General features: G+C 38.3%; 4 protein-coding genes across 4 annotated transcripts in view; 1 reads left to right on the top strand and 3 right to left on the bottom strand.

Moving 5' to 3' along the window:
* Positions 1–1,059: 1,059 nt before the first annotated feature.
* Positions 1,060–4,316, bottom strand: LOC122039740 (transcription factor IIIB 70 kDa subunit-like). The gene is made up of 8 exons (XM_042599202.1): positions 4,195–4,316; positions 3,989–4,058; positions 3,312–3,385; positions 3,075–3,155; positions 2,854–2,991; positions 2,156–2,233; positions 1,978–2,040; positions 1,060–1,376 (listed from the first exon to the last, which is right to left on the bottom strand). The coding sequence occupies exons 2-8, from the start codon at positions 4,029–4,031 to the stop codon at positions 1,137–1,139; spliced, it is 717 nt and encodes a 238-aa protein (XP_042455136.1). The 5' UTR covers positions 4,032–4,058; positions 4,195–4,316; the 3' UTR covers positions 1,060–1,136.
* A 1,804-nt stretch (positions 4,317–6,120) lies between these two features.
* Positions 6,121–10,315, top strand: LOC122041352 (proline-rich receptor-like protein kinase PERK9). Its single transcript, XM_042601000.1, has 8 exons — positions 6,121–7,750; positions 7,886–8,281; positions 8,364–8,450; positions 8,544–8,614; positions 8,711–8,787; positions 8,873–9,020; positions 9,752–9,913; positions 9,987–10,315. Exons 1-8 carry the CDS (start codon positions 6,775–6,777, stop codon positions 10,170–10,172), a joined length of 2,103 nt encoding a protein of 700 aa, XP_042456934.1. The 5' UTR covers positions 6,121–6,774; the 3' UTR covers positions 10,173–10,315.
* A 233-nt stretch (positions 10,316–10,548) lies between these two features.
* Positions 10,549–11,930, bottom strand: LOC122041353 (uncharacterized GPI-anchored protein At4g28100-like). Its single transcript, XM_042601001.1, has 2 exons — positions 11,134–11,930; positions 10,549–11,029 (listed from the first exon to the last, which is right to left on the bottom strand). The coding sequence occupies exons 1-2, from the start codon at positions 11,794–11,796 to the stop codon at positions 10,685–10,687; spliced, it is 1,008 nt and encodes a 335-aa protein (XP_042456935.1). The 5' UTR covers positions 11,797–11,930; the 3' UTR covers positions 10,549–10,684.
* A 2,183-nt stretch (positions 11,931–14,113) lies between these two features.
* Positions 14,114–20,123, bottom strand: part of LOC122041351 (calpain-type cysteine protease ADL1-like) — a 33,669-nt gene continuing 27,659 nt past the window's right edge. The window contains exons 33-34 of the mRNA XM_042600999.1: positions 14,763–14,960; positions 14,114–14,633 (exon numbers count right to left, since the gene is read on the bottom strand). Of these exons, the coding sequence (XP_042456933.1) occupies positions 14,908–14,960 (53 nt within the window). The 3' untranslated portion in view covers positions 14,114–14,633; positions 14,763–14,907. The remainder of the gene's footprint in view (positions 14,634–14,762; positions 14,961–20,123) is intronic.

The following is a 20,123-nucleotide window of genomic DNA, read 5'->3' as shown; positions in this document are numbered from 1 at the left end:
ACCAAAATAATATTATCTGCAAACAATATGTACCACGATACTGTGTCTTGAATATGTATAGTGAGTCCGTCCATAATTAATATAAAAAGATAGGGACTTAGAGCTGAAGGGGTAGGAAAGCTAATTGAGTATTTATATTATTTTTCTTTTTATGTATTTACTTTATTTTTGTTTTTCAACTATATTTATTAAGAAATGAAAACAATTCTTTTTTTTCAGTTAAAACATATCGAGCAAGTAGCTGTCACATCATTATGTACAATTTTGCTTTCAAAATTATTTGATGTTGTATTTATAGTAATGATTATTTATAAAAAATTAAGACGGATAAATAGTTTATATTATCGATAAAATATGGTTAATTTGGTATAGGGATAAAATATGCTTCTATAAAATGATTGGACTGGTATGCTAAATTGATTTAATGATTTTTTAGAAAATCAGTTGAATGATGATTAAAATGTCAAAAATACTTCGAAATTTTAAATAATTAAATTTAAAATGAAAAATAACGTTTTCGTTTTGTTATCTACTCCAATGACACATATTTTAAAAATAAATTTTATTTTTAATTTGGTAGATATGTGCTAGCAAATTTATTTTTAAATTTTATTTGTCTGATATATTTTCTAATCAGTGTAAATTCGTATGAATTAAATTTTATTAATATACTACTATTTATAAAATTACGAAGACATCTAAAATTGAAACTTCAATTAATTTTAAACATTTTTTAAAAAATATATTATTAAAAGGTTTGATTAAAATCTAAAATATATTCTCTTTAAAATCTACACTAAATTTTATATTATTTAAACATTTTTATAATGACATAAATATCTTCACAATATGATGTAAAATAAAAACACTTGTTTAAAAAAAAAAAAACAAATGCGAAGCTCTCAGGAATCCGAAGAACACAATTTTACCGTACATTATAAGAGATTGTTTCTATAATTTAAGTGGGTCGGCATAGGGGGCGTTAATCAAAATCACACTACAACAATTTTAGTGTGTCAAGACTCCCTTCAACCTATTTATAAACTATTTTTTAAAAAATTGAAATCAAAATCAATGATTTTGTTCATTGATTGTAATTTTCACAGTGTGCAAAAATAATGATTCCTAGGCTTCCATCATGCAAAATCAAAATCATCCTCATAGCCATAGTCTTTATCTCCATAGTCATAGCCTTTATCTTCATCTCCCCTGTAATCATCGTAACTTGCATCATAATTGTTATCTTCGGATGCTCTTTGCTCATCACCATCCTCGACATCTAGATCATCTGCATAATGATCAGTCTTGCTGGGGGGATCACAAGGATCACCAGCATCTGATTCGACTTTTCTCTTCTTTGCGTTGTCCTGTCCAGACTGTTAAAAGGCATGATCAATATGATTTGAATACAAAACTAAAAGAAAATGAAGATGTAGAGCTTATTTAACAACAATGTTTAAAGGAGAGAGTTTTTATATATTACTTTCACTGCTAATACGAAATTATCTATAGAAGTCCTGAAGTTCTCACTCGAATTCTAGAAAGATCAAGTTGGCAAGATCTCTATAGATGAACTACTGGCTGTGGGAATAAACTCACCTACACAACAACCAGATTTAGCTAAATGTATGTGCACTATGATTGTTGACCAGAGTCAATCATATTCTCTTGAATTTTTGTAGAACCTAGCCGCATAAAAGTAACATATTCACCATGTAGAACTTGGCATGAAAATGAAACACTTGGCAATATGCATTTTTAGGAACAAATACTTAAAATATGCAAAACAAGATCAAAGTATAACAGAAGCGGTTAAGAATATGCAAAATAACTTCAATGCCTAGATTGAACAAAAAACATAGCATGAAAGAAATTTCTATTGAAAAGGTTTATTGGTTGAGTTGCTTTACTGATTGTGGTATATGGATAAAAGTATGATTTGCATTAGAATATAAAGAAATAACAGGTAGGAAGTACATTGAAGAGAGCTTCCAATGCTTCGTAGTTAACTTTTGAGCTGATGACTTCTGAGCTGAAAGTCTGTAATAAAACCATATTGATAATCAAAATATGGAAAATATTAACATGAATGATTAATTTGTCTCTCAATGGACATTAATTATGGTAGTGCATGAAATAGCAAAATTATCCATACCTTTCTCTTAAGCATTTGACCTGCTGCTGAAAGAGGAGTCCTATTTTTAGCTTCTTTTGCACGCCTTTGTTTCTTTTCCTGCAATTGATATAGTATGGTAGCAGGACAAATATATTTCACAAAGAGAAAAACAACAATACGACATTAAATATATTCTGAAAGTAAATTAGGTAAAGTATTTTCAGGATTTTTTATTGTTTAAGTATTTCCGAAATACACACCATACAAATGAATATGAACAACATGCTTTTGAACGAAGAAGGTATAAGGTTAGGTAGATTGAAAAGTGCATGGTGGAAAAGTATGGGTAGGGAAAAGAAATTTGCAGTGAGAGCACAAAGCAGCTCAATACATTTTAGGTCCTTGTTCATATGACCAAATTGCATTGGGTGCTGACCTATACTGTGTATCTGCATGGCTTAGCACCGAGACCATGCCATAGTCAGGGCAAGAAATGGAACTGTGGAAGGATTGTCATTTAAATCTTTTAGTAAAGGTTGGAGTTAAGAATGAACATCCCCAAAACCCCAAACCAATATTCTAAATTTAGATAGATAATTGCACGATATGCACAAAGTAACAAAGTGGAACAAATGTCACAAGCATGTATTATATACTGTGAAATTAACAAATCCTAGTTTTGCATCAATTAAAAAGGTTCACAAACAGTGAGAAAGTCAAATCATATTAATTAGCACCTTTCTGGATTTTGCTAGAGCTGCAGCAGTTGCATTCGCAAGCTCCTTTGCAGCTAACAAATCTTCTGAAATATTTGTGCACTTAGCTTCATATGCCTCCTTGGCATCTGCAACAACAGCTTCCTTTGCTGCTTGTTCCTGCTCAACATTTACTTTTTGAAATCAAATCTAATATCCAAATGAAATATTACATGAACATTCATGAAATTTACTTTTATCACCTCAAGGTACTCTCTGTTCATTGCTTCCCATATAATCTTTTTAAGGTCCTTCTCTTTCTCAGTATGTAGGCATCTATTTACCTAGGGAAAACATTTTTCTTTCAGAAGGAACAAAAGTTCTTGGCATGTAGATAATATAAATATTCTTCGCACAGAAGATGAATGGGCACAACATGGAGATCTTTTAAGCAAAATTTAAGCAATTAACACCCAAAATTACTATCAAGGATGACATACCTCAGCATCATCAATGTCAGAAAAATGATCACTCTCATCATCTTCTGAGTCTGCAACACTGTGTTTTGCAGAATCTTTCAAAAAGGAGAGAAAATAATCAAGACAAATTAGCCCAAACAGATAAGAAAAATTAGTACCAAATATTGGAATCAACACAAGGTTAATTGTGGTAAACATTGGAAATTAGTTAGAAATTTAAACAAGCAAGCCGTATCTTTCAACTCTACGTATGGAAGATACAAGAATTAGATAAAGCTGATACAGCCTATAAATTAACATTAAGTGCAATGGACACATCCCTTTAGAAACATTTCAATCTCATTTCCGGTTTTTCTTTTTCTTTTTCTTTTTCCCCAAATATTTATACTTTAATATTTTGTTTCTGAATCAAAACGGAAGCATTGATGAGACTAAAATCCCTTTTTTTATGTTCCTTAAATTTCTCAAAATTTAAATATATTCCTTAAAATCCCTTTTTTTATGTTCCTTAAATTTCTCAAAATTTAAATATATTCCTTAAAATCCCTTTTTTTATGTCAAATAAGAAAATTAGCTAACAATTTAGGCAAGCGAACCCAGTCACTGAGTTCTTCTTCGAAGAACTATAGATGGAAGGCTTAGGAATTAGTAAAACCGATAGACTCGATTATTTAAGATCAAACGCAATGAACCCATACCTGTCATTCTGACGATGTTGCGGAAGGTATTCTTATTCACCATGATATTTCCCACTCGCTAACTCAAACCCTTGAAAACGACAAGGAAACGAGATTAGATCAAACAGAGATTAAACAAACACACCATCGACGAGCGAATCATCGAAACAATAATAGATCATAAGAAAACAAAAAATACAAATCGATCACATCTAAGGCGCACATACCTAATTCTTGAAGAAGAAGAAGCAGAAGAGAACAACGATGCGTCACTTCGTGCGTCTCCTTCCCCTTCGCTACTCTTCTATCTCTACCGCCTTTTATAGGTCATTGCAGCAATTTGCAGAAATAAATAACTCCACCCTTGAGTTCCAATTATTTACGATATTGACATTCTTATTTAAAAGGTGAAAATGGGCCGGGCTGCCCGATCGGTTAACAAACTGTGCCGAGTAATTATAGCAATATAAAAAGATGATTTCAAATAAAAAGGGGAAAAAACATTTATTTAGTGAATAGTGAAAAGGTAATCGCGACAACTAGATATTTATTCGGCTGTAAATTTATTTTTTGAAAAAAAAAATTAATTAAAATTTAATGACGGGAAAATACAGTAATTAGAGGGAAATTTTCAATTTTTGAATCAAATAATATTATAAGATAAAAATGTAAATTTATACATGGTGAACATTGCTACGTGGCAATTTCCAAAATTAAAGAAAAAGAAAGTATATTAAGGTTTAATTATGTTAGTTTTGCCATTGAAGAAGTGATTTGTTTTCTCTATTATTAATAAATTTATTTTATTTTTCTAAACTAACAGAATATTTATGTGGCTACGTTTAGTTGAGCGTAATGTAATTTAGCTTATAATATAATTAAATTTGTAATGTAATGTAATGTAATTTTGATTATATTACTACGTTTGATAATAAAATGTATATAATCTTTGATTACAAAGATGATTATATTCTTTTGTTTGATGTCTATTATTTTTATAAGGAATATAATTCATATTATTATAAAATGATAAAAATATCTTACGACTTCTACCGGCGGGCGCTACATCTATGTCGGAGCTTACGATGACGGCTGCTGTCGGTCGCTGGCCATCGGTCGCCGGCCATCGTCAACCGCCGAGGGGCGGTGGTGGGCGGTGGCAGTGGCGACGAGCGAAGATGGGAGACGACAGACTAGGGGTATATTTGACATTTAAATTTTTGTTAAAAGATGACCTTGTAATGTAATCGGATTACAATGTATTTGTTTTGTAATTCAGATTATAAAACTTCATTACATTTTGTAATCCAGATTACATTACATTACAAGTTAAAAATGAAACGAAATAAAATAATCAACTTTGTAATGTGAATTAAATTACAAGACAAATTACACCCTACCAAATACAATCATAATGTTTTACAGTAGAATAGGAAAGGCTTATCCGTTTTACTTGATATTGGGTGTGTAACGGATGGACCTTAGTCGATTAAATAAAAAATATATATATAAATAATTATATTTCTTTAATTGAAGTATAATTGAGCATCTTAAATATGATTGGATTAGAGCCCCGTCCCTTGACCAACCAACCCTGATGGCTTGCCATTGCACTCCATGTACAACTAGATGCGTCAAAGAAAGATAAAGAACACAAAAATACAATTTATTCTCAATCCTTTTCTTTCTTTAGCTTCCTAAATAAGATAAGTATATTTAAATAATCTTCTTTTTCTTTCCCTTTCCCGCTCCCTTTCCCTTCTATCTCGAAGTATAATACACCCCTTTATTGTTCGTATAGCCGCAAATAGACGGTTAAAGGGGAATAAAGTAGAGGCTCAAAATTCCATCTACTTGTAAGTATATAACTTGATAGGATTCCCCTAAAGCCATACACATCTCCTCACTAGTATTGCTTGTCATCTTCATCATCCATTAATGACGTCATTAATCTAATAAAATAAGAATTATTGCCCAAAATTAACTAAATTATCCCAAATTAATTGCTTGGCCAGCCTATCAGGTCAACCATACTTCTTCAGTCAAATGGGAAAATAATTAATGAAATTAATAGCGGAAATTCTAAAGTCAACGAACCTCAAAAGCTGTCAAATTATTCATTATGTTCGATCTAAAACTTTAGAGTAATAATTTTAGTTTATTTATTTATTTCCAATGGAATCGATTGTCCACTCCATTCCACTTCCTGCTCAGTGGTCGCTTCTCAGTAACATGGGAAGAAGTTTGAGTCGTCGCCGGCTGGTGTCTTGCTTGGTGCAGATGGAGGGGAGGAGAGGGTGAGAGGATCTGCTTCTGCCCTAACCTTCTTCTAGATTTCTGCGATCGGCTTTCTTCCTTGGATTTGGTCGCCATTTGCTCAATCTCGGGAAAATTTTGGATCTTGCGGTGTTTTCTTTGCTGAAGTTGAGATTTTGGGCCACCATTCGGTCCGTGGCGGCGGTTGCTCGGATTTGGTAGGGTACGGGTTCCTTCCCGTCAGAAGAGGTGTGATTCACTGGGGGTTGGTCTTCTTGTTGTATGTGGCGATGAGGAATCGAGTTCCGCCATTGACGATTCATTGGGGAGTTTTTGTTCAGGAGATTGTGATAGGAACAGGTAGATTTGTTGTTCCCCAGAGCTGTGCGAGTTTGGATTGAACGATCTGAAATGGTGTTGCTGAAGATTGATGCCGAGATCGTTCGTCGAGAGAGGAAGAAGCTTGTGGATTCATGGTGATTTGGGCTCCGCAGTTTTGTTCATCGACCTTTTGAGATATTCTGTAGTTGCGAGAGAGGAAGGAGACGAGTATGTCGACCTCCCCTCCGCCTTCTTCTTCTTCTTCCTTGACTCCGCCGTCGCCTTCTTCTTCTGCATCTGCTTCACCTCCGCCACCGGATTTGCTTTCGCCGCCTCCAATCTCTAACCCACCGCCACCTTCTCCTCCTCCACCGGTGCCCAGTTCCCCTCCCCCTACACCAACCTCCCCTCCTTCCTCTTCGCCACCGCCGGTCTCTCCGCCTCTTCCGGATTCTCCGCCGCCGTCACCACCATCAGCACCGCCGCCAGTTGCAAATCCACCCTCGGCTACTCCCCCGCCTACGCTATTGTCTCCTCCACCCACTTCTGTAGCCTTTCCTCCGCCGCCTGTAACACCTTCTCCTCCGCCACCGGTCTCGATCTCCATCCCCCCTCCCACGCCGACAAGTCATTCTCCTCCTCCTCCGATTCCGGCCTCTCCTCCTCCTCCGATTCCTCCTCCTCCTCCCGTTGCAGATTCTCTTCCGCCGCCATCGGTACCCTCCACCCGCCAAACTCCGACTCCACCTCCACCGCCGACCAACATTGCTCCACCATCACCAGTCGTTCGGCCACCAAAGGCTTCACCTTCTCCTCCACATGTGCCGAGGCCTCCCAGCTCTCCTTCTCTTCCATCTGCATCACCACCCGCTCCCACAACTCCTTCAACTCCTTCCCTCGATCGAGTTTCCCCTTCCTTGCCCCCTCCCGTCATTCCACCCGGCAATTCGATGAACCCAACCGGCCCTATCTCCAGCACTGCCTTAGTTCCTCCTTCAGATGCACGAAACAGCAATTCTCAAGGTGGCAGCGGCGCCGGCACCTCTAAAACAAACACCATAGTGCCCGTTGCTGTGGTGGTGGTGCTCTTTGTACTGTGTTCTCTGGTGTTAGCCGTGTGGTTTGTAAGACGGCGGAGGAAGTCCGGCGATGGATATGTTGCAGGGTTTCTTATGCATTCTCCATATACCTCGTCGGCAATGTCAGGTAATGCGGCAGTCTATCTATCTTGATAACTGGAGATGCCTGCGCTTTAAATTCTCGGCACACCCTTTCGATATACTATGCAACAGTTGCTTCTTTCAATTTATCAGACTCACCATTTGCTTCTTTCCTCACCAGAATCACCACAGTTGAGGTCCCCAACAGCTCCCCTTATGTACCACCATAAGTCTGGAAGTTTTGCATCAGAGGCAGGGATTGGCAATACTCCGATAAGCTTCTCTTACAATGAACTATACAACATGACAAATGGCTTCTCGCCGCAGAACATTTTAGGCGAAGGAGGCTTCGGTTGCGTCTACAAAGGGCAGTTACCCGACGGTAAAGAGATCGCCGCAAAACAACTGAAAGTCGGCAGTGGACAGGGCGAGAGGGAATTCAAAGCTGAAGTTGAGATTATCAGCCGTGTCCACCATCGGCATTTAGTTTCCCTCGTAGGGTACTGCATTTCTGATAACCAAAGATTGCTCGTTTACGACTTCGTGCCCAATGGTACACTTGACTCTCATCTTCATGGTATGGCTGACTTGTTCATTCATGTATTGGTGACGAAACTCAGATTATTATTGATTGACTGTTCATCAGCTGTCTTGCTCAGGGAACGAAACGACGGTACTTGATTGGCCAACCAGGGTTAAGATTGCAGCTGGGGCAGCTCGAGGCATAGCCTACCTACATGAGGATTGTAATGCCTCGACTAGTTACTAGTGATCTGTTTTGAAACTCTACTGGTTGGTATTTTTCGATTACTACTGACTGACCTTGGGGTTTTTGATAGGCCATCCAAGGATAATTCACAGAGATATCAAGTCCTCCAATATATTGTTGGATAACAACTTTGAAGCTCAGGTTATCATCTATATACAAATACTTTGAACATGATTTCTGAAGTTACTATTTTTCAGATTCCTTTGCCTCACTTGCTAATGTTTATACACGGTATAGGTTTCGGATTTTGGGCTGGCAAGGTTAGCTATGGATGCTAAGACGCATGTCACAACCCGTGTGATAGGAACTTTCGGGTAAGTGAACGAATTAGTTGTGCATTTCTTACTTGATATGCGATGTTACTTGAGCTTGACGACGATGTTGGTCTCTTCCATTTAGATATATGGCACCAGAATATGCGTCAAGTGGCAAATTGACCGAGCGATCTGATGTTTATTCTTTTGGGGTTGTTCTTTTGGAACTTATTACTGGACGAAAGCCAGTGGACGACACTCAACCTATGGGCGAGGAGAGCCTTGTCGAGTGGGTAAGATTTAGCATTTCTTTCTTTACATATCTTTTCAATCCACATGCATAGATCGTCTTGCGATGTTATAAAACATAGCTTTTATTTTTATTATCAACTGGACTTAGGTTTAGTTCAAATATTGGTCTAGAGTTCCCCTGAGGTAGCTGCATTTCAACCAAATTATCCGAAGAATAGGTTTTGACAAGAAATAGTTGGGTTAAAGGTGCTAGCTAATGTTCAGAGCCTTGTCAATTTAGCAGTCTCGATCAAGGTTTAAAATATCGCTATCATTGCTAATTGAGTTGGATCTAATTGGTTCCAACATGTGCTGATAAGCAGCACAGGTCGGCACGAGTCAAGTGTGATACGATTAGTGAAGATTTGCTCATGTGCCTCATCCGTGGTTTCTGCACACCAAGCATACCCAAAAGAGCTTCCACCACTATGCCCTCTTGTTCTGTGTCCTAGTCCTGCCTTGGAACAACATGTCTTGCAAACATTGAACGAGATTGAAATGATGTTTGAATCCAAGTCCCTAGTCATTTTCTACAACTTATACCCAACACATTTCTGCTACATGTTTCATCATCTTCTATAAGTTAACAATCTAATCTTCGAGACGATATTAAGGAACTTCTAACCTCGCCTCGATCTAAAAAAGCTTCTCATTCTTGAAATGGTAGTTGATTGAGCTGTTCTTCTCAGAAGAAGAAAAAAAGGCTAATCAGTTTAAGCTTTGAATTTGGTAGGCACGCCCACGGCTAACCGAAGCGCTTGAAACTAGAGACTTTGGAGTAATAGCTGATACAAAACTCGGAAACAACTATAACGAAACCGAAATGTTTCGTTTGATTGAAGCAGCGGCAGCATGCATTCGACACTCAGCGACAATGAGGCCTTCAATGGGAAAGGTAAACATACTGATTCATCACCTAGCCGATTTTGATCACATTGAACATTGACAGACGAAAATTTTCGATTCAGGTTGTACGAGTTCTCGATGCGTTGGCCGATTTGGATTTGAACAACGGTGTCAAACCTGGCCAAAGCGGAATCTTCAATGCCTTAGAGTCCGGCGATATTCGATTATTTCAGCGAATGGCATTCGGTACCCAAGTTTCCAGTCCTGATTACAGCCAGTCAAGTTTGAGCAATCAATCAGAATTATGAAAGGTTTTTCAGGACTCCTACTTCATCTTGTCATCATCATTGTTTGGTTCTTAATCTATTGTCGAATAGGATGATCTTTGTTATATAGACTATAGGATCTCTTTACTTGGAGTGAAAAATATACATGTATATTTTTTCTTTTAGATTTTTTTTCAATATTTGGTGCCATATAAAATGGTGGTGAATGAAGACATTTATATGGCCCATCAGAAATATGAGCATTTTAAAATATACAATTGTAGCAGCTAAGTGTTAATCGATATAAGCTATGCGATAATCATGGGCATATGACTAATAGAACAAATGGCATCAACATCAAAGAGGGAGGTAAACCCTACAGGCCATGTTAGGAGAGGCCCACCATGACAGATTGCAATCTTGGAAGCACACGACGGAATTCATAATTGGCCAAAAATAACCTCATTACATGCCTAAATCTAACCCATAATTTAACGAATATCTATCATTTTTGCTATCACATATATAGGAAAGGACATAGTAGGGGGGATTAACTAGCCGTAAAACGCCGCCAGTGGGAGGAGCCACAGGAGGAGGAAGGGCAGGGATCGGACGGCGGAGGAGCCACCGTGGTTGCTGATCTGGTGGGATCCGACGGCGAGCGGCATGTCGTCGAGGGAGAGAGAGCACGAGGCGGGGTCGGAAGCGCTGGCGGCGTCCGCCGCCATGAGGACACGGAGGACGGAGGTGGCGGCGGGGAGGAAGTGGGTCCGGTTCTTGGAGAGCAGCCACGTCACTCCCATCAGTTGGCATTCCCGACCGTGAGTCGGCGCCGGCGCTGGCTTGGCGGCGGATTTGGGGGCGTTGCTCCTCCCGGATCGCTTCGATTTGGCCTTCAGCTGCCGGAATGAGCAGGGAGTTGGGGGGTTTTCTTGGTCAAAATGAGATTTTGATGAGGGATTTGGGGGTTTTGAGAAGAAATCGGATGGGGAGGTTGGCTCACCTGGTTGAGAGAGCGGAGGCAGCGGTTGCAGGCGGCGAAGCCTGGGCGGGCGCAGTCCTTCTCCAGCCGCCGCGCGGCGCCGCCGGCGGGGACCCACCGCCCGGCCTCGGCCACGAACGCCCCCGGGCAGGCCATCCGCCGGAGGCGGACGCCGCAGAAGCAGTAGGCGGCGTCGCAGGTCTCGTTGGCGCGCGGGAGGTCGACCCCGCGGTCGCGGAGCGCGCGCTCGACGCCGCCGATGCAGGACTCGGAGTCGTCGGGCAGCGCGGGCATGTCGAGACCGGCGGCGGCGGCGGCAGGGAGCGGCGCGCGGGCGGCGAGCGCGGACGCAGAGTAGGCCGCGAGGAACCAGGCCTCTAGCACGGGACAGCACCGGGAACGCGAGGGGCCGCCGCCGCCGTCATCTTCGGAGACCGAGCACGAGGCGGACACGACGGGAAGTAGGTCCGCGGGCGGGTCGAGCGGGCAACCGGTGGCCGAAACGTCCGACTGCTCTGGGAACGCAGGAATGGTGGCCGGAGGAGAAGATGCGGCGGCGACGGCGGCGGCGGTGGAGGGGATGATCTGGATGGAGGCAGGCTCAGGGTCGGTGAAGAAAGTCTCCGCGGAGAGGTTAGAAACTTGAAGGAAGAACAAGAAGAGGAGAAAGAGGAGGTTCGCCATTGTCGCCGTTCCACTCTCTTCTTCCTTTCCTTTTCTTTTCTGTGGAAAGAAACAGAGAGAGAGGTGAGAGTGGATGGAGGTGATGATGGTCTTGTTGCTTGGTTTTGAGGGAATAATTGTGGAGCAATGCTTTTGCTTTATTTACTCGTGTCTCGTGTTGCTTTTATTATGATTATTATTATTTTTTACTATTTGTTTTTTGATGTTTGGTTAGTGTAAATTGTCCGGAAAAAATATTTTTATAGGAAAAAAATAAAGAGAAAGGTAAAAGAAGAGGAAGAGACAAATTTGGTATGGTAAGAGTAGATCGATGGGGTTTGATGGTATGCATGATTGGAGAAGTTGATGGCTTGTATATTATCATTACAATAGAATATACACATTTATACACATTCTAAGATACTTGATAACTAGAATGGTGATGGATAAAAATGAGGAAAATAGGGAGCAAAATGCTTGTAGTTGTAGATAGTTGCTATTCTAGATAATTTTGAATGGTTGATATTTGTGGTACCTTCCAAAGTAGCAAAGAATTTATTGAGAGAGACTTCAGGACATCCATACTTAGCTCCATTATTGAATAGAGATGAATAACTGAAATGTAACACACTAAATATTTGATGGCACAACTTAACAAACTCAAATAAATTCAAATGCAAATAACACACCCACTATTTTCAATTATACAAATTAATTTGCCCCCTCGGACTTGGTGTAGTGGTCCGAGTGCATTTCTTATATCAGGAGTCAACGTATTTTTTGAATTTACTTGATGGGTGGAATGTGATCATCACCTCAGTATTAATCAAATTGTAAGATTATCCCTGTGAACTGTCTTGTGTAATTTTTTTAATTATTTTTTTAGCTTGCGGGTATGTCATTTAGGATTTTGACTTTAGGATTTAGGAGTTAGGTTATAATATTAAGCATACAAAAATTATCAAATAAAAAAAATAGGTAACCATGGAGTGTGTATAGTAAAGTCCTTATGGTATCATTTTTCTATATGTCTGTATATATAAATCTAATATTTAGCTCGTCACACAGCGCGACTATACGCGCATAATGATAACTCAATCCCCAAATTTTAAAGGCAAAATATAAGTGGCATAGCTGAAAGTTTAAAAAAAATATATAAAATAAAAAAAAACTTTTATATATATATATATGGACAATTATAGGCACTTGGTGTTAATTTTTTTAAAAAAAAAAATCACCTTTCTTTAACCTAAATATTAAGCCCTACTTTCTTTCCGCATATATATACAAATTCATATGATTATCTTAAGTGAATTCATTTATTTATAAGTTGACCGAACTCATTAATTGTGGGTCATAAATGGATCCATCGATTTATGATCAAACCTTATGTTACATCTATGTTGTGTAAATGGGCTATATCAACTTTTATTAAGGTGAAAAGGCAAGGGAAGGATTGTCATCATGATAAGGACCGAGGGGAGAGAGACAATAAAATCAGGGTCAATTGGACTTTTCCATGTCCTTTTTTCATCTTCATTCTTATACTTTGTCCATTCTTTCCTTCATTTTATTTTTTAACTCATCTATTTTCCTCACCTAATTGCCACCAGCATATTGTTCACAAAAATAACCTCTTATAATTATATTAATCTAAAGTGAATTTGTGTATAATTTTAAGGCAGTATTTATATTTATAAAATGTCATTAAATTATGTCACTAGTGCTATCCAACTTTATTATAAGACCGGTGTTTTACTCTACTACCTGAAAAGAAGGGAAGCAAAAGACAAGGAGAACTTTAGTGAGGGGGCATCAATTAAAAGCTCCCTCTACTCTCAGTAAACCATTTAGGTTGTATTTCTTTTTTATTTATCTTTTTTCAAATGAGAAAGATAAATAATTATAGATTTTTTTAATGAAAATATTTGGATTTCCTTTGGAGAAAAATGTGAATTAATTGGGAAATAAATGCAAGTGTCACTTGACACGCGTGATGGGAATTAAAAAAAGGGGAGCGTTGAAGTTTTTGCTCATCGTGCTTTGGGCCCAGCACTTTGCACCGCATTGGATTCCAAGAAATAATTAAAATAGAGAGCACTTGTCTCCTTTCTCAGTGCCATTTTTTCCTGGAGTTCATCCAATTTCAAAAAACACAATAATTTGATTATTAAATTTAGACACGAAATAAACAAAATTGTAATATTAACAAGCCATTTTTACAGATTCAAAGCTTTGAAGGGCATTTTGAGAAAGAACAAGGATTAACCGATCAATTCGGTCCAATTTCGTATCATTGGTAATGAGCACAAGGTGGCCGCGGGTCCGTTGGTAGATATATCGGAAGAAATAGAAACTATATTCCATGAGTTGTGAGTTGAGACTGGGGCAAGAATACAAAGCTTAATCGAACATTACAAAGAGATGAGAATAGATTACATCGTAAAAAAAAATAATGCTAAGCCTATGATAATGAAGAAAAAAATTACGGGGGTAACTACAAAACTGCAGCTGCAACGCAATCCTCTTAAAGAGTTTCAGCTGCATCCCTTCTATTGACACAATGTCCACGTTTTTCGCTATTGTCCATTAGTGTTTCCTATTTCCTATACTTCATCGACATACCTAACCAATCAGGCATTGTTTCTTCAAACCAGGCCGCCGTGCTATATACAGACTCAGGAGTCCAAGCTAGGTCGAGGGGTGCCAATGGAGCTGCAGGAAGCAACAAGCTTAACGAGAAGTCTCTCGATCAAAACAAGCAATTTCTTGTGCTTCCACTTTGTGCTTCCATTTTGCATGTTCTAAATTTGGATACAGATGTGGTTTTGAGAAAATAGTTTCGATCGTGATTCAACCTGTTGAGACAGATATCAAAAAAAAAAAACAAAGGTTTAAACCTGCCTTCACAAAAAATAGCAATTGCTGTTTGTCAAGTAAATCAAACAAAACGAGCATAGAAAAAACACGTAGAAAGAAACTCTTACCATTGATCCACATCCGAGCTACTTTGCGGCACACTTGACCTTCTGGTAAGCTTGAGTCCGAATGGCATCAAAGCTAGTCAAGCCATACTGAAGCCCTGACCCTCTATCCACGAAAGTAACTGCCGGAAAGTGCTAAAATTAAGCATCATAGAGCTTCTAGGGTTATTGCTGCTTTAGTAAAGACAGATAGTATGAATGGTGCTTCTTCTCCAGGTTGTATAGTTGTGGGCACAATGGTATATCCTTTAGAATAAGGTTCCAAGACCAATTCACATGAAACTTCTCTCGAGTTGACATAATCAGTACCACCAACTGACTCGTGCAAGTAGATATTGTATGCAGCACGACGCCCGCGAGTCTTGAGAATCCTCAGTCCAATATAAAACAATGACGAATCATGACTAGACTGAAAGTTCCTGAAAGCATTGCTCTTTCTGGAGAAGCTGACACCCTAACATAAATGTGACCATAATGATAAGAACAGGCCTGCATTCGATATAAGGTTCACACTCAATTGGGTTAAATGAATACCTGGGTGAGGGTGATAAACACATGAATTGGAAAAGATGCCTCTGGTCCAGTTGCTTTAAGCCTGAATTGAGGGTTCTGATGCCATGATTCGTAATCTTGGCAGCCCCCTGCACTATAACCACGCCACTGGCCATGCACAGAGTAGCGCATCTCTATTGGATATATTCGGCAAACATATATAGACCGAAAATGAATCTGAAAGTCTTGCCAAGACATCCAAAATATCCCATTCTTTGACTGTCGAGCAAGGAAAAAGTAGGAAATTACTTTTGTACCATAAGCATTGTCCTATCAACATAATCTAGCCACTTATGGACAACCTTAAAGAAACAAATCATCATGCAGCACAGGGTTATAAACTGATAACAGAAGCATAAAGTAAAGCAATCGACAGATAAGCACCTGCGGCACATGCTTGAGCTTATGTTTCATCCGCTCTGTCCACTCAGGTGATGTGTCAGACCAAGGACCATTCCACTCAACTTCATTGGCCCATGGATTCCGAACCTGAACAAGCTTATGACCATCCACTTCTTTCACCTGCATTTCCATTGTAGGAAAGTGTACGATTACAGCAAGTCTAACACACAAAAAGGAGGTAATGTTGATCAATCAGCATACCTGCAATATTGAGTAAGCATGACCCTGGACAATTCCACTCGATGAAACATGTACGTCTGACCCTGATGGGCTACCAGCACCCAGTAGAAAACCTTCCCTTTTAAAATGTAACAACTGAGACCATAGACGTCCACTTGCAAGATCAATATGCGCCTGAGAACTTCTCATGTCTATCTCTTCACCAGCCCCTCCTGTGAGATCAACCAGAGCATCTTGGACTAGCCCACCTTCTAATGCCTCATAAGAACCATGAAGCTTAGCATACGCTTTCTCCAAAACAGAAACCCATAGTTCATTCCGTTTCCTACTGGTTGCAAATGCAGGCTTCCCAGGAGACTCACATGGAATCCAATCATCCACCACAACAGGGACCCACTCACCCTACAGGAGGTAGTACAGATTTGGATGTTTAACAATGATCAAACCAAAAAAGATTACCCACTTAACATGTATGCTAAAGTCTGAACCTATCCTTGTGAAGATTGGACAAAACAATATAGAAAAATAGTACACCATAAGCCACAAACTAATTCCACTTGATCCTCTAAGAAATAATAAAAAATACAGTAAAACATAGAATTGATGTGCAACTCTCGCATAATTCAGAAGTCATTAATTATCTAAAGGGTAACTTATTTCACTATTAACTGAGATTTGCTCAAGGGAACTTAGTTAATCAGAGACATAAGACAGAAATTGGAAGACAATACTCAAACAAAAACTAATAGGACAACTCGACAACTATTTCTAAAAATCAATTTGGTTTTAACCTAGGAAGATCAATAATTTGGTACAATATAGCTAGATTTCATTGACTAAAGACATCCTTGATAGAATCTTAACTAGTTTGACAGTCATCCTATAAGTTAATATTAAAAAACATTTTTTTTTAAAAAAAATAATGGATTAACTTACTAACCTTTGAAATACAACCAATTCAGAATGTCAGTGGAGCTTGATAATTTATACTCATGTGACTATGGTTGTGGCAACATCATCTTGAATTAAAAAGAAATGATAACTAAAAATCAAAATTTAAAATGCCATTCGAGCAAATAAAAAAGAATAAGAGAACTTAGGTGTAATTAAAATTTAATGGTTAAGTTGTTTCTATATGAAAAGATTAGTTGTTGACAACTGATACTACAAACAGTGGAAGGCTAAACATTAAGAACATTTTTAATCAACAGAACGAGTGCGGGATGTATCATTGTGACTGTTCATGAGGACATAGTATCGGAAGTTGGTTTCTGCATTCTGCATTATAGTTGAGCGAAGGTCCAGGGCATGTACCTGAATACAAAACCGAACTGTATAAATCCCCGCCTCATTATACTCTGGTGTAATTATTACTTCAGATAAACGTGATGTCTCTGTCAGAACAGCAACAGCACTTAAAAACCAGCAGTCACCTAATCTACCCTGCAAGAGCAATTTCCAAAAATTTTAAAATAGTTTCTCAAGTAGATTATTTTCTAAAATAGATCACATGGCATTCGTTTTGCAATTTATGAAGAAAAATAAGTAATAGTCAAAACCAAAGTTAATAATAACAGCTGATGGCCAATACCTGACAAACATCTGAGGAATTTACAGAACCAGAAAATAAACAGGGCCGAGAACTAACACAGCTTAATTCCACAATATCAATCGGTCTCATCCATTCAGAAACAACCTGAGATCAAGAGCATATTTTATTTGTTCAAATATCCTAAATTGATTCAAAAATAAAAAAAAAAAATTAAAAAAAAAAAACCAACTGTGTATACTTGCCTGCAACTTCGGAGGAGGATTTACTGGATCAACATACAAAGAGCGATCATCAGGAGGAAAATCCTGATCAGTAAAATGTTTCTCCCCTTTAGCCAGAAGAGCCTCCTTCACAGCCATTTCAACAGATAGCATACGTTGATTTATTTCCTCTTGGGTTTCAAACCGAGGTTTCCTCAGTTTTCTCATAAGGATGTCCATATCAATTGTCACAGCTTCATATCCTGACCTTCTTCTCCTACCACTTGAATATTGGCCATCCCAATCTACATCTTCCCTATCATATAGTTCTACTTCTGCTTCTTCACTTTCCCAATCATCTACCTAGATACATGGACGAAAAGTATAAGAAATTCAGATTGTAGTTCCAACTAAAATTTCATAAATTATATTCAAACAAGCATTAAATGTTGAGGTATTATTGCTTTCATTAATAATTTAGGTAAAAGTATACACTTGCCCCTCCAACTCTTAGTTTTTGCCTGTCGCACAAATTTAATTTTGATACATCAAATAGAAAACTCAGTATCATGTTTCAGATACTCTCCATTCATAAAATGCTGATGATCTTTGGATATGCTCCAGACTGGGATAATACAACTCATCACATTCTCCATCTCTTCATGGCTAGCAATATCAGGTTACTCCCAATTCCAGAAAAATAAAAAGCCATCCACTCACAGCCAGCATCATAAACCAGACTGCAGTATCCACCAATTGGACGCTATAAAGTTGAGTCAACTCTTACATGATTTATAATTACCATGGCTTCATATGAGATATATATTTCCAATTAATTTGTTACTTATATATGTAGCAAACTTTTGACAGAATGCATCTCCTAAATTTAAAATACCATTTCACATAAATCCTTAGAAGCAGCTGGTGCCTAAGGCAATATAAATCTCAAGATATGTAAGATGAATGAGTGAAAATGGAAAGAGAAAATAAAAAAAGAGAAGCCAAAAAAAAACAAGTGGAGAGAATAAAGGGTAACTAATTCTCTTAATGTAAGATGAGTTGCAAGCAAAAGTCCATTATACATGCAATCAAATTGGTGTCACTCTATCAAGTGCCTTCAATCATATGACAAATTCGCATGTAAAAGCATGGCTAGCAATCTGAAGTTACAAAAAATGCTGAACAGCAAGACTATGATACAGAATGTGAAAGAGTCATAAATCCTTGACAAAAAGCATTTATTTTACCAGGTTACAAAAATATATTAGTGGTGATGAAAGGATAGGATTGTCTGCCACTTTCCATTCAAGCAGGAAAAAATCAGATCCAGTCTTCAAAATAGATATAGAAATTATACTCTAAAGATGCATGACCCTTCACTGATAAAAAATAACCAGAAACCTTTGAAGAATTACATCAATGAACCTCTATTTACACTCCAGGCCATGTTAAGCCTCAAAAATAAATTTCAGAAAGGCAATTTAACATATCCCAGTCAAAACCCACATTAACCCCACCGTATAATGAAGATGGGGCAGGGATGGGATGCAAAAATTGTAATATGCAAGTGGGGCAGGGATGGAGCAAGATTATTATGCCCACTCTGTTTGGTCCTGCATTTTAATATAAGTTACGTATATTTTATGAGTTATTTTATGTATATTATTGCTCCACCAACCTGCTCCTTGGAAAAAGCAGGATAGGGCAGGGATGGGAAAGAAGAAATCATCCCATAACCCATTGTGTCTAGAAAAGGCTCAAATGATAAGCGGAGCCCAGATCAATCATGAAAACACGACCCATAAGAAGCCAATTATAAAGTTTATTAGATACATGATATTGTTTTAACATTACCAAACAACATGTATTTGAAATTCGTAGAAAGTTCAGTTAAAGAATTAAAATCTTCACATACCCTTGAAGGTGAATCACCCAAATTCCAGCCATCCTCAGGGAGATTGATCAAATCATATGCAGCAGTACTTGTGGCAGAGTGAAGTGCTGCAATCTCATCTTCAGTCAAGCACCTTCCCCATAAGAAAGCATCCATTATTTGCATCTTAGAATCTCCGCCTTCACTATCAGACCTTCCAAAAGCATCCAAATCTATAGGTGGCCTAATGCCAGCCCAAACACTTGTTCCCTCTTCCCATATGCAATTAGTCCCATGGAGTGGTAAGCCACTTTGATATCCATCATAACCACCATCAATATAGCAGGTAGCCTCGCCTAACTCAGCATCTAAAGTCACTGTCACAATATGCCACCTGTAGAAAATTATAAGTTAGCATCTGACCATGTATTTGATTGTATGTCCATAATCAATAACAAAGAATTAAAGTTACAGATGCATCAAAGGTTAATTTATCATAATATCAAGAATTAAGATTCAAAAATGTACTGCCCTTCTTTACTGATAGTGTATACCTTCCATCTGTGATGCAGGCAGAACCTATACTCCATTCTTTGGCAACAATT

The sequence above is a fragment of the Zingiber officinale genome, chromosome 2A (assembly GCF_018446385.1).
Source record: "Zingiber officinale cultivar Zhangliang chromosome 2A, Zo_v1.1, whole genome shotgun sequence".
Lineage (NCBI taxonomy): Eukaryota > Viridiplantae > Streptophyta > Magnoliopsida > Zingiberales > Zingiberaceae > Zingiber > Zingiber officinale.
The sequence above is the reverse complement of the archived record's forward strand: the minus strand, read 5'-3'. Positions and strand labels throughout refer to the sequence as shown.

Bases quoted from the DNA above. Each gene is read 5' to 3' on its own strand.
- LOC122039740 (XM_042599202.1), bottom strand. From the start codon at position 4,031: ATGGTGAATAAGAATACCTTCCGCAACATCGTCAGAATGACAG. The intron at 3,156-3,311 runs GTATGTCATCCT...TGTTTTCCCTAG, and splicing joins CTGACATTGATGATGCTGAG to GTAAATAGATGCCTACATAC. The intron at 2,234-2,853 runs GTGCTAATTAAT...TATCAATTGCAG, and splicing joins CTCTAGCAAAATCCAGAAAG to GAAAAGAAACAAAGGCGTGC.
- LOC122041352 (XM_042601000.1), top strand. From the start codon at position 6,775: ATGTCGACCTCCCCTCCGCCTTCTTCTTCTTCTTCCTTGACTCCGCCG. The intron at 8,615-8,710 runs GTTATCATCTAT...TACACGGTATAG, and splicing joins ATAACAACTTTGAAGCTCAG to GTTTCGGATTTTGGGCTGGC. The intron at 9,021-9,751 runs GTAAGATTTAGC...TGAATTTGGTAG, and splicing joins AGGAGAGCCTTGTCGAGTGG to GCACGCCCACGGCTAACCGA.
- LOC122041353 (XM_042601001.1), bottom strand. From the start codon at position 11,796: ATGGCGAACCTCCTCTTTCTCCTCTTCTTGTTCTTCCTTCAAGTTTCT. The intron at 11,030-11,133 runs GTGAGCCAACCT...TCATTCCGGCAG, and splicing joins GCCTCCGCTCTCTCAACCAG to CTGAAGGCCAAATCGAAGCG.